General features: G+C 33.5%; 1 protein-coding gene across 9 annotated transcripts in view; it reads left to right on the top strand.

Moving 5' to 3' along the window:
* BLTP1 (bridge-like lipid transfer protein family member 1) overlaps positions 1-12,359 on the top strand; it is a 235,966-nt gene that overhangs the window by 104,578 nt on the left and 119,029 nt on the right. For all 9 annotated transcript variants that reach the window (XM_077140145.1, XM_077140153.1, XM_077140154.1 and 6 more), the window contains exons 29-39: positions 1,003-1,073; positions 1,571-1,744; positions 2,545-2,665; positions 3,664-3,810; positions 4,186-4,313; positions 4,647-4,846; positions 7,208-7,405; positions 8,221-8,432; positions 10,570-10,721; positions 11,174-11,324; positions 11,472-11,624. In XM_077140145.1, the coding sequence (XP_076996260.1) occupies positions 1,003-1,073; positions 1,571-1,744; positions 2,545-2,665; positions 3,664-3,810; positions 4,186-4,313; positions 4,647-4,846; positions 7,208-7,405; positions 8,221-8,432; positions 10,570-10,721; positions 11,174-11,324; positions 11,472-11,624 (1,707 nt within the window). The remainder of the gene's footprint in view (positions 1-1,002; positions 1,074-1,570; positions 1,745-2,544; positions 2,666-3,663; positions 3,811-4,185; positions 4,314-4,646; positions 4,847-7,207; positions 7,406-8,220; positions 8,433-10,569; positions 10,722-11,173; positions 11,325-11,471; positions 11,625-12,359) is intronic.

Raw genomic sequence — 12,359 nt, 5'->3', positions numbered from 1 at the left:
AATTTTAATTTAATTTAATTGGCAAATTCTGGAGGATTTTAAGGAAGTGTGACTACTAAGTAGAAGTGAATTGTCACTGGGCAGGAGAGGAAGGGAGGTGATCACTTAGGCGCCTCTTGCATCAATCTGTGTAAGAGATGATAAGTCCTTAGCCTTAAGATATAACAGTAATGATGGAAATTGATGAATTGTTTTGAGTACTGTACTTTGATGTTAGAAGAAGCATTAGTGGTATACAGGTTTTGCCAATTTCATATCCTACCTAAGATAAATTGTCCATACCAAGATTCTAAAATGTTCTCCTTATTACATGTGGAAATGTGTTAGTATATGAATTTTCCAATATAAAATTGAATGGTACTACAGGATGTGAAGCATAGTGCCCCAAAGATTAGAATTGTTTTAATATTACTTTAAAATAAACCTTTCTAATTTGATTAGGCAGTCAAATCTTTGGAAAAGATAGGTCATGGAATTTCTATCTTTAAACGATTTCACAAGAAGAACTTGAGAGGTAGTGTCCAGCATTTATAACATTCCAGTTTGGTTATTCAGGTGTCATTTATTTTGTCTTATGTTTTTAAGATGTAAAATACAAGTCTAGATTTTCCTAGAAGTTGATTATTTCTCTGGGTTATCTCTGACTTAAAAGTTGGTTATGCTAGAAGTCTGTGGACTCTGTATAAGCTTTAGAAAAGCTGAATTTTTAAAAAGAAACTCTGGAGGGAAGACCTTTGAGACACTTGCTTTTACATTTTGATTGTAGTCTTCATTCTTCAGCCCTAACAGCCACGACCTACCGTTTGTCTGATGAAACAGAAAGTGAAATTGCCTATTGAGTATTTTCCGTGATTTTCTCCATTTATCAAATATTTACATTGAATATATCCAGATCACATTAGGCAGGTAATTTGGATATTCATGAGTATCTGATAGATACCATAAAATTAGAGAAATAATAGTAAGATCCTAGACTATATGTAATGCTTTATGTTATTCTAGGTTATTAAACAGGGGCTCACAGCTAATGCTTTGCTAGACAGAGGCATGCAACTTTCGGGATCAACTTTAAAGTAAGTAAAAATGACGTACTTTAAAGTTTAACGCCAAGTCAGCCTTTCTTGACTATGAAGTGTGTAGTGTGTTTGTTTGTTTGTTTAGTAGAGGCTTGACTTAAACAGTAAATCACCGAGAATAATTTAGCTCTTTAGTCTGTCGTGGTTTAATTACATTTAAGCAGTCAATAGTATTTCCATTAAACATTTGGGCAAGTCATACCTTGCATATAAAAACTTGGAACTAACAAAAATTCAGTATTATACTTTTCATATTTTGGAAAAACTCCATCAAATAAATATTACAAACAAACGTTTTTTTCTCATTCTATGCATTAACCATCTTTGGTCACTTTGCATTTTAGTACCTCATTTGATCTGTCTTTGAAAAGTGTTTGGTGGATAAAATGTTTAGTTAGTTTTATGAAATTTTTAGTTTAAATAAGTGTAGGTTTAAGTGGTCACCAAAGCCTGCCCTTTGATATGGTATCTGCTTTGCTTTTGAAATTATTTAGTCCGCCATATACTCCTCTGGAAAAGAAAGCTGTTGGTAACACAGACGATGAAACGTTAACCGAGGAGTGGACCCTGGGTCAGCCAGTCTCTCAGACCAGGACAACGGCCATAGTTGAAGTAAAAGGGACCGTTGATATTGTTCTGACTCCCCTGGTGGCTGAAGCTTTAGACAGGTATTTTGTCTAAAAATATAGCTATTATTTAAAAAATAACAAATATGTTAATTTAGAAGAATATTGGTTTTATTTAATTTTGATTAAATAAAAATGAAAGTATATTTAAAAGGGTTTATGTTTAAGTTAACATTTGTTACATTTTAAAATAATTATATTACCACATGTTTTCTGTTTTTGCTTTTGGACTAATGAGCATAAAATGATCGAACACCCAGTAACTAGCTGTTATGTTTTGTATTTTTACTTCTATCTGGCTAGTGAAACGAAAAGGGGAAGAAATAGAGGCTCTGCCTGCAGGAAACTTGTAGTCTGTCTAGGGGAGACTGCATGGATGAAATCCAAACATAATGGAAGTAGAGTTGAGTGGTAAATACTGAGTGCTGACGGAGTTCGATTGGGACCAGTATTTATAAAAGTCTTGTTTTTACTTCAGAGATATAGTTTTCCTTAATAATTTATACTGCAAATATTCTTATGTCATACCATATAAGACATCATGCAAATGAACAGGATGAAGAACATAGGAAATCATCTGGAGGAGACTGTAAAAGAAAAGAACATTGCCCAATCCAGAATGCTTGATTGGGTGCTTGAAGCGGGGAGATAAAATCTCAATCTCAGGACTGTTTCTCTTTACATAATTTCTGAAAGTGTGGCCTAGGCATTCTCCTACCAATATTGAAGAATTGTTGCAAATATCCAAATGATGTTAAATTTCATTGATATATTTAGATAAACTAGCTCATAGTGTTAAAGGGACGTTTAAGTTTTTCATTAACTATTTTTTCTTTCCTCAGATATATTGAAGCACTGGTTCATTGTGCTAATACCCGACATCCAGCTACAATTGTGGACGATCTTCATGCCAGAGTCCTCAGGGAAGCTGTCCAGAACAGCAAGACAACCTTCTCAGAAAATGTAAGGGTTCTTCATGAGTGCAGAATCTTCAGCTTTGAAAAGACTTTTAAATGTATCAAAATTTTATTACAAGTTAAATTGAAATACATGGGCATGTTCTAAATAGTCTTTATATGTCATTGGCTCCATAAAAGATAGCATGTATAGTTGTGCTATGGATTAAATTTAGTAGTACAAATATTTATTAATATGTAGCTTTACTTTTTCTTTTATTTTGAAAGTAGCTCAACTCCTTTCTAAGAAAACAAAGCTGTTATAATTTTTACTCGTCTGTATGATTTGTGCAGTTATATCTTAATATTTTTTAGATTTCTGGTTGTCTAAATGAATAAAGTCTTTGCCCCTTAGTATGTGATATTCTCCTTACACTGTAGATATAGTCATGAAGCCAGTTGCTTAGCGACCATATCCAGATGCTTTTCTGGTGGTTTTCCATTTGACTTTTAAATTGATGTGGATCATATTTGGACTCGGGACCAGAGGAGAGGTTGAAAAGTGAGGCTGATTATTTTTAGTGAACTAGTTAGTCAAAATATATTGGAGGGTGCATGGGTGATTCAATGGTAGAATGCTCACTTTCCATGCGAAGACCTGGGTTCAATTCCTGGACCATGCACCCGACACCACCCCCCACAAAAATATATATATTTTATGTATATATAGGAAATGTGAGAGGTAGTTAGCTGAGTACAAACAAAAATAAATTTGTAAATATTTCTAGCCAACAAGAAGCCTATTATCAGAACCAGATCTACTGGTTGAAATTAGTGATCCAAAAAATTTCTTTAGTTCTTATTACTATTTTTCTGACTGTTTCTCTTTAGGTTAATTTCACTTTAGTATGTATTACTTCCTGTTAACATTGGCACTATCAGCATTTTCCCTAGGTTTTCATGGCTTCTGGCAGCCATAAGAGGGGTCCCTAATAATATTGTTGTTGCACAATGATGTGGAAATCATGAAAAGTCTGTGAAAAATTAATTCCGCTTTCTTTTTAGTTATCTTCCAAGCAAGATGTTCGAGGAACAAAAACAGAACATCCTACCATAGGAACTACTAATCAAGGGCAAACACAGACAAATCTCATAATGAAGCAAGATAATGTAACAATTAAAGGTCTTCAGGCTAATGTTAGCATACCAAAGGTAACTGTTTAGTATTTTTTAAAGTTTCTGTAAGAAGATACCATTTTGGAAATTTTATCCTCTGCATTTACTAAATTGAAGGATAGTAGAACAGTTTGCAATATGCAAAAATGTAAAAAATTTTCCTTTGATGATCTAATTTAAGAACTAAATTACTTAAACGGAGTATTGAATAACATTTAACAAAATGTTCCATTCCCTTCTAGTAAGAATCTTAGTGTTATTTTTCATAAGAGTCTATATTTACAAGCTTTGTCTTCATCACTTTCAGACATATGATATTCCCAACTTTTTTATTTTCTTGTATTATTTTATGAAGAAGTGGTAACTTTTTACTTTTTTTCAGCTGTGACATTGTAACATTTTTTATGTTAGGTAAACTTATGTTTGTTACAAGCCTCTGTAGAAGAATCTCCAACTACAGTTCCTAGTCGAAGTGTGACTCATGTTTCCCTAGTAGCGTTGTGTTTCGATAGAATTACTACACAATTTCGTATGAACAGGTAAGAAAGATTTTATTAATTTGAGCCATGATTATCTTGATGGATGTAAAAGCAAGCCTTGAACATCTTTTAAATATATTTCTGAAAATTCTAAGGTTAAAACTCAGAACTGGTATTGGAATTTCAGATTTTTATATTAACAAAGAAGATTTTTAAAAGTTTGGCTGTTTTTATTCATAACATTTTGTTTTATGTTTTGGAGAATTTATTGATCTTGGTTTAATTTAAAAAGTAGAATGGTTTTAAAGCATAAACTGATTATCAGTTAAATGTTTTTAGTGAACTATATTATTCAAGTGTTAAATTTCATACTCTTTTTCTGCTTTCATAAAGAGGTATGGTTGAAGAGACTTCAAACAATTCAGAACCTGGTAGAACATCGAATTTTGATAGATATGTCCATACCACTAAGATGCAGCCGCAGTCATCTGGCTCTCTCAAATCAAATGCTGGTGCAGAAAAAGGCAAAGAAATTGCAGCCAAGTTAAATATTCATCGAATTCATGGGCAACTTAGGGGTCTTGATACAACAGGTAGGATTTTAAAACAAGTATGTTTTCTTTGATGTGTATAACTCTAAGAGGCTTTTAGTTTTATTTATTTATTTGGCGGGGGGGCTGCATTGTCTGGGGAACAAACCCGGATCTCCCGCATTGAAGGAATAAGAGGTTTTTTAAAAAGAGAGAAGGCAAGATGATTTTTTTCCTTCGAGTATTGCCATGTTTGAATATTTCATAAGAAAGAGAAAGGTATTTCTGCAAATATTGAGTGCATAGCATTTAGTTATTATTTGTAGTCTATGCAGAATAGAAGGTAAACTTTGGTAAAAAATTTGGTATGCTGCCCAAGTAGGAACTGTTTTTTATCTCCCGTCTGTTTTCTTCATGGCATCTGCTTTTTCATCGTAGAGCAGACAGAACTTGACTTTGAAAGTCTTTCTTTTTTATTTATTATGTTTATAAAACTTCACCTAAAATGATTAATTGCAATATTAATCAAGACCAGATAGTCAAAGCGATAATAAGAGTGATAGGCATGGCTATTTGTCTTAAGATCCTTGGCGAGGTAAAAGAGAAAAATAGAGATGCTTCCCATTTCAATAGTTTTTTTACTCTATTCAATACTTAGTCTTATTTAAAGGCGTAAATGATCTCAGATTGTCAAGGATTCAATCCAGATAAAATTGAGTGTGTTAGTCTTAATTGAGATGATTGCTGTTCTAAAAATCTCTTTGGGGGACAGGTGCTCAAGCCTGTGTTGTTTGTTACTTATCTCTAGAAGCCCCAGTGTTTGGCATGTAACAAGTGTTCAGTTTCTTTGCTGAAGGAATTAATGGCTTCCTTGATTTATTCACTGCTTTCTGCAATTTGAGGATTCCATGATTTCTGTTTGCATTTTGGGTCTCTGTAACTCTGTGACTTTCAATGCTTATTTCACTATTCTTGAGTTTGAAGTTGAAGCATTTGACCTGAGGATTCCAAGTAAGAGACTGTTCATGACTACCTGAGATCTGTAGCCCTAAAGCTGGTTCAAAATACAGTGGCTAGATATAAAAAGAATTTTTTCAGTTCTGCAGTTTGCACTAGTAACCACTTTGTACTTGGGTATTGTGCAGATCATAAGCAATACTTGTCATAATTTTGAAAGACATCAGAGACAAAACTCCCATTGAAATTCAAAGGTGGATGTTTGTATAAAAATGCAGAAAGAAAGAAATATAAATGTCTTTGTTTTTATGTATATAAGTTATCTGTGAAAGGCTGCCCAATAATCTAATGATATTTGTTACCTATGGAGCGGACAACTGGGAGGCTGGGTATGGGGTTAGAGGCTTTTCATTGTGTACTCTTTGATACCGTTTGGAACTTTGATCTATGTGACAGTATTACATTTTCAAGAAATTTAAATAGAATTCCATTTAAGCCCTAATTCTTGGGATTAACAACTTAATGTAAAAAGAGAAACAGAATTATAGAAAAATGTAGGTGACTATTTATTCTGATCAGGGAAGACTTTCTAAGCATGAATATAAAATATGATATTGCGATATCATGGTTTAGTACATAGTTATTGAAATAATATCTTTTGAGGAATTTTTAATGACTCAAAGAAATTATAATGGTTTACTGTTAAATGAAAAGTGGGGTTTTCAAACTGATCTAATGCTAAAGGGAAATTTACTTCAAATATAAACAGAAGTTACCTCTGAGTTATAAAATTACGTGTGAATTGTGTCTTTATCCTTTTCAATACTTACCTGTATTCGTTAGCTATATAATCAGAGAAAGAAATGTGGAAAAATGTAAGATAAAATAAGAAGCTTTCCTAGGCAATCAGAATGTTAATTTTCATATTGTATCTATATGCATCAGAATCATGATGATTTCTGTGATGAATTCTAGTTATATAAAATATGTTAGCATATGGTAGTCTTACCAAAAGGTATAATTTTTCTAGAGAATAATTTTTTTTCCTAAGGTTAAATCATTTTAATAATTTTTGTACTTTTTAAAATGGTGAGAAAGTATTTAAAACTAGTTTTGCCGTGAAGCTAAATTATTCAGGAGCTTTGTAACTTTAGATGTTTTTGAGTTCCCTGATTGTCATTCCGAAATAAACTCCTATTACTTGTAATCAGTTATTTCCTTATTATGAAACCTTCGTTTCTCCCTTTTGCTTTTGCACTTTAAGGAACTTCAGGTACTTTTTAAATAGTGAGACAGTAGACGGCATTGTTTCAGATGTTGGCTCATTTATTTAATTTTATTTTTCTATCTTTTCCATACAATACTGAACTCTTCTTTTTAAGGCAACCACTGTGCCAAATGTTTATTTTTTGCTTTTTAATAAACTTCTGCCTTTAAAATGGTCATTTTGTTCTCTTTTGATAATAGACATTGGAACTTGTATCATCACTGCTATTCCTTTTGAGAAGTCCAAGGTTTTATTTACTCTTGAAGAATTGGATGAGTTCACATTTGTGGATGAAACTGATCAGCATGCTGTTCCTGATGTAACTCGAATAGGTCCCAGCCAGGAAAAATGGGGTTGGATTATGTTTGAATGTGGACTTGAAAATCTGACCATAAAAGGTAGCCCTTTTCGTTGTTGCTGTTATTACTTTACTGCCCAGCTAGGGCACAAAGTGGTCCCACATTGCTGAAATGCTTTGAACAAAGAAATGTCTAAGGTTACTCCTTTACTATGACTTTCAGTAACCTGAGTCATATTTAAGCAGAAAGTGTGGTACCTGGGATTATTTTCCAGGGTTTGTACCCTATCCCGCTTGCATAACTAGAGCGTGTTTGATTCAGAACCAGTCAGACCATCCAGGCAGTACCAAACCTCAGTTCTTGAGCAAAACATTTTGTAATTCAGAAAAAATTTCCTGAATAAAAGTTACCTCTGGGTTATAAAATTACATATGACTTTAATCTTCCTTTTTCCTTTTCTATACCTTTCTGTATTTATTAGTTATAATCAGAGAAAGAATGGGGAAAAAAAAGTAAGATAAAATAAAAACCAGTCTTTGGAAGTTTGTATCTTTAGAACATAGAACCTTACTTGGTAGAACTTTGCCATAGTAGGATTGAAAGCACTGTGAATCTTTTTTTCCAGTGGAAAACTTGACTTACAATTACATTTGTTTTTCTTTTAAGTTACTGAGTATTATTTTAAAATAGAAAAGTTGAATTATGTATGAGAACTTTATGTTAGTCACATATAATTATAGCTGCATATGTCTGTGTCTCCTTACTTGATAATGCAGTGATACATCATTTTGATAAGGGCAAAATCTTGAAGAGAAAGAAAAAAAAATTGTCTTTGAGATTTTATGCAGATACAGTAGAGTACAATGAGACATTTATCCACTATTTCGAATAAATGAATTCCTTCATTTTTGTAGGAGGAAGACAATCTGGTGCTGTTTTATATAATTCTTTTGGAGTAATGGGTAAAGCTAATGTCACAGAAAGGGGTGGAGTGCTGACATCCAATAATTCTTCTGATTCTCCAACCGGCAGTGGCTACAACACTGATGTCTCTGACGATAACCTTCCTTGTGACCGAATAAGCCCCTCCTCAGACTTAAATGGCAATTCTGTTTCAGATGAACAAGTTGGTGACTTTCTAATAATACTAATTATACTAAAGTATAATTTCAGAAAATTAGGCCCATATTATAGGTTTTGTCTATGTTCACAGTTCCTAACATAATACCTTGCTTCATATTAGGCATTTAATAAATATTGAATTAATAGAACTTAAGAAAAACAGACTGTTTTTGTGTCATTTGAAGAATTTTTAGCAGAATTCATTTTTTTAGAAATAATTAGTTCTTATTGATAGTATTTTCGTGTAAATACTAAATAATTTTGGCAATATCTTCAGTTAGTGTGCTGAAGAACACCTTATACACAGTTCATTTTATTGTTGTTTATTGTGGTGGAATTGCATGGCGATGTACAAGACAGTTCCAACAAAAATACTCAGAATTCCAGATTGCAGAAAAGATAGACCATTAGCTGATTGGTGACTTCGGGCAAGTTACTTCCTCTCTCCTAAGTTTCTTCATCTGAGTTTCTTCACAGAAGTATGGTAATGATATTGACATTTAAAATTGTGAAGATTGCAGGGACCAATGCTTAATTCTGTGCCTTGCCCACAGTAAGAACTTAGTGAATGTTGTTCTTAAGCACACATGCAGGCATCCACTTTTTTTTTTTTTTTTGCATGGGCATGCACCGGGAATTGCACCTGGGTTTCCAGCATGGCAGGTGAGAATTCCACCTGCTGAGCCACGATTGCACTGCCCTGCATCCACTTTTTAAAACATTAGAGCACTTGTATATTTGCCAAAAAATAGGACAGAAAGTACAGAATTCTCATTTACCTCCCCACCCCACCTTGCCTAGTTTTCACTATTAATAACATTTTGCATTAGCTTGGTACTTTTGTTACAATTGATGAAACATATTGTTTATTATAATTATTCTAGCAATTATCACCCAAAGTTTCCATTAGGATTCTTTCTTTGTGTTATACAGTACTGTGTTTCCTTATTTTATTCTGGTAACATACATATAACAAAATTAAAGCAAATATACACTTTTGGTCATTTTGAAAATCAGAACTGTTAAAGAAGAAAGAAAACCATCTCCAGAGAACCCAGCCTTTAATTAAGAGAGCTGTCATTGGTGTCCAATATTGATTGGTATATTTGCCTCTGAACCCCAGGATCCTGTGGATTTCTTAAAGAGCATTTATTCTGGATGATGTATACTTTAAGAGTTTAATCACAGTTTTCTTACGGGGTCTCTGGAAGTGTTAGGGGTTTGGGGGGTCTAATAGCTGTTCGCTGGGAAGAGTGCAGGTGTTCTTTCCCTGCCTTTCAGTCTCTGAAATACTTGGCATAGTCTCATGCTGTCAGAACCTGCTCTGCTCGCTGATGCCACACTAACCTTAGTTGCTTTCGGTTCTCTGATTTCTCTCAGTTCATTTCTTCATGCAGTTCCTTTATCCTTCTTAAATGTGGGTATTCTCCCCAGGTTCTGTACTCAGCTCCTTTTCTCTCATTTCCTAGGCTAGCTCCATAATTTGATGACATGTCTCTTCCCCACAGGGCCTTTTAACATCAACTCTTCACCTGAGCTCCAAAACTGTATTTCCACTGGCCTTTTAGACATCATTATTTGGATGTGCCATAGCCACCACACGTTCAGTCTAAAATCACATTTATTATTACTTTGCTTAGACCTGTGACGACTCCTGCATTTTCCTTCTAAGCAAATAGCTACACTATCCACTGAGCTAGTATCTCAAAATTAGCTCTTCTCTTCCCACATGCTGATATAGCCAGCTGGTAACTAACTGTGGTCATCTCTATCCTTGACTTATCTCTTGAATTCAGTCTCTTTGTCTCTGTTCCCTCATTCTCTGCCACACCTTAGCATCTCATCCTCTCATCCTCTTACATTTTTTTTGACAGTTTTAATTTTTAGTCTATCTTCCGCATCATTACCAAAGATATTCTGAAATAAATTTGTTCATGTAATTCCCTCCTGCTTTAACGATAAAGACCAAATTCCTTAACGTTATCATAGAAGGCCCCTTATGAGCAGGTCCCAACCTTTCTTTCCTGTTTCATTTCTCTTTCTTCCCCTTTCCTAAAGCTTACATTCCCCAGAGTATCACATTCAGTGTAATATGTCATGGGCTGTACACTAATAACTTCCTGGCATTTTATGTTGTACAGGATGAAGGAGTTGAATCTGATGATTTGAAAAAGGATCTACCTCTGATGCCTCCACCTCCAGATTCATGTAGCATGAAGTTGACCATCAAAGAAATTTGGTTTAGTTTTGCAGCTCCCACAAATGTGAGGTCTCCTACGCATGCATTTTCTAGGTAAAAATCTTTAAAAAATATAATACTATCCCTTGATGTTTCTTCTCTATTTCATATAGTGTATAGTTATGTTTCATGTATTTTCCATTTATTTTTCTGAATATTTCTGGTAACACCTTTTTTCCATCTGTCCTACTTCATACTTTCTATAAGCATTTTTCTCAGCTTGTTTCTGTTTACCTTTTTCTTTCCTAGTGCTTCAGTTTTATTTTTACATGTCATCCTGCCTTGGATTCTTAGTTAGTGTTTACATTGCTGGCATGCTTTTTGGTTTTCCTTTCTTTTGTTTTGTCCATTCTTTGAATTCCCTTTTATACTTCCATAATTTATTAGGTGTTCAAAAGGAAAAGAAAGTAATTTTGCCAAATGACATAAGCCACCTAGTACAGCAGGTATGGGAGATTGTTTGATACAAATCTTGATACTTGTTTTTATAATTTTTTGTTCTTAAGGCAGCTGAACCTTTTAAGTACTGCAACCCCTGCAGTTGGTGCATGGCTTGTTCCCATTGATCAACTCAAATCATCATTAAACAAGTTAGATACTGAGGGAACCTTGAGAGTTTGTGCTGTTATGGGATGCATAATGACAGAAGCATTGGAGGTGTGTGTAAACTTTATTATTGAAATTGATCCCTGTTAATCATTATTGGAAAACATCAGCCTACAAGTTCTTAATTACTAGATAACTTTGATTTGTAGGCTCTTTGGTATGTACCATTCTAAATCTGTTATTTTTTGCTTTGTTTAGAATAAAAGTATACATTTTCCTCTAAGAAGTAAATACAACAGACTTACAAAACTTGCCCGCTTTCTCCAAGAAAATCCTTCATGTTTACTCTGCAACATATTACACCACTACCTACATCAGGCAAATTACTCCATTATTGATGATGCTACCATGGTGAGTTCCCGAAACCTTATGTTAACTTTAAGAAGCCTCTGTTCTGTTGAGGGGCCACTGACCCTTAGGGAAAAATTAGAATATTGAGGACCACATGGAGTAAAACTGAGAGGTATGGACAAGTTTTAAAATAATTTAATAGCTTTTGGAGATACATAAAAATCGCATCCTTGTCTGATGTTTAACTTTTTTCAATGTGAGAAAGTAGTGATCTTTGTGAAAACAGTGGTGGATTAAAAGTGGTGTTCTTGTTGGGGGGGATTGTAGATGACTTTGTTGTTGCGTTGTTATTCTCCTCTGATTTCCCTAAAATTTCTATAGTGAATATGTGTTACTTATTAGAACAGAAGCAGCTTTTAAAGGGAGGAAATGCTTTTCATTTCTATTTATAATAAACTATTTTTTTAATCTTAATTCCATATTCTTTTAAGTAAGAGTAGGGGCAATCAATAAATAATAACTGCAAAGTTGTGAAGCATCTGAAATTACTAATATACCAATTAATATTTAACACTTTTTAGCAGAAAAGGAGAGTTTTTATGTCAGGTAAAGTACTATGGAATGAGTATAATTTCAGAAGCATATATATATTATTTAATTGTTAATACTCCTGATGTTAAATTTTTTTTTCCAGTGTTAAATTTTTAGTTAAATTTATAGTCAGTTTAAAAGTCTTAATGGTAATAATGTTACTAATAATAAATCCTAATTCGATTAGGAAATATCTTTTGTTTT

The sequence above is a fragment of the Tamandua tetradactyla genome, chromosome 22, assembly GCF_023851605.1.
Source record: "Tamandua tetradactyla isolate mTamTet1 chromosome 22, mTamTet1.pri, whole genome shotgun sequence".
NCBI lineage: Eukaryota > Metazoa > Chordata > Mammalia > Pilosa > Myrmecophagidae > Tamandua > Tamandua tetradactyla.
This window is presented reverse-complemented; position numbering and strand designations above follow the sequence as displayed.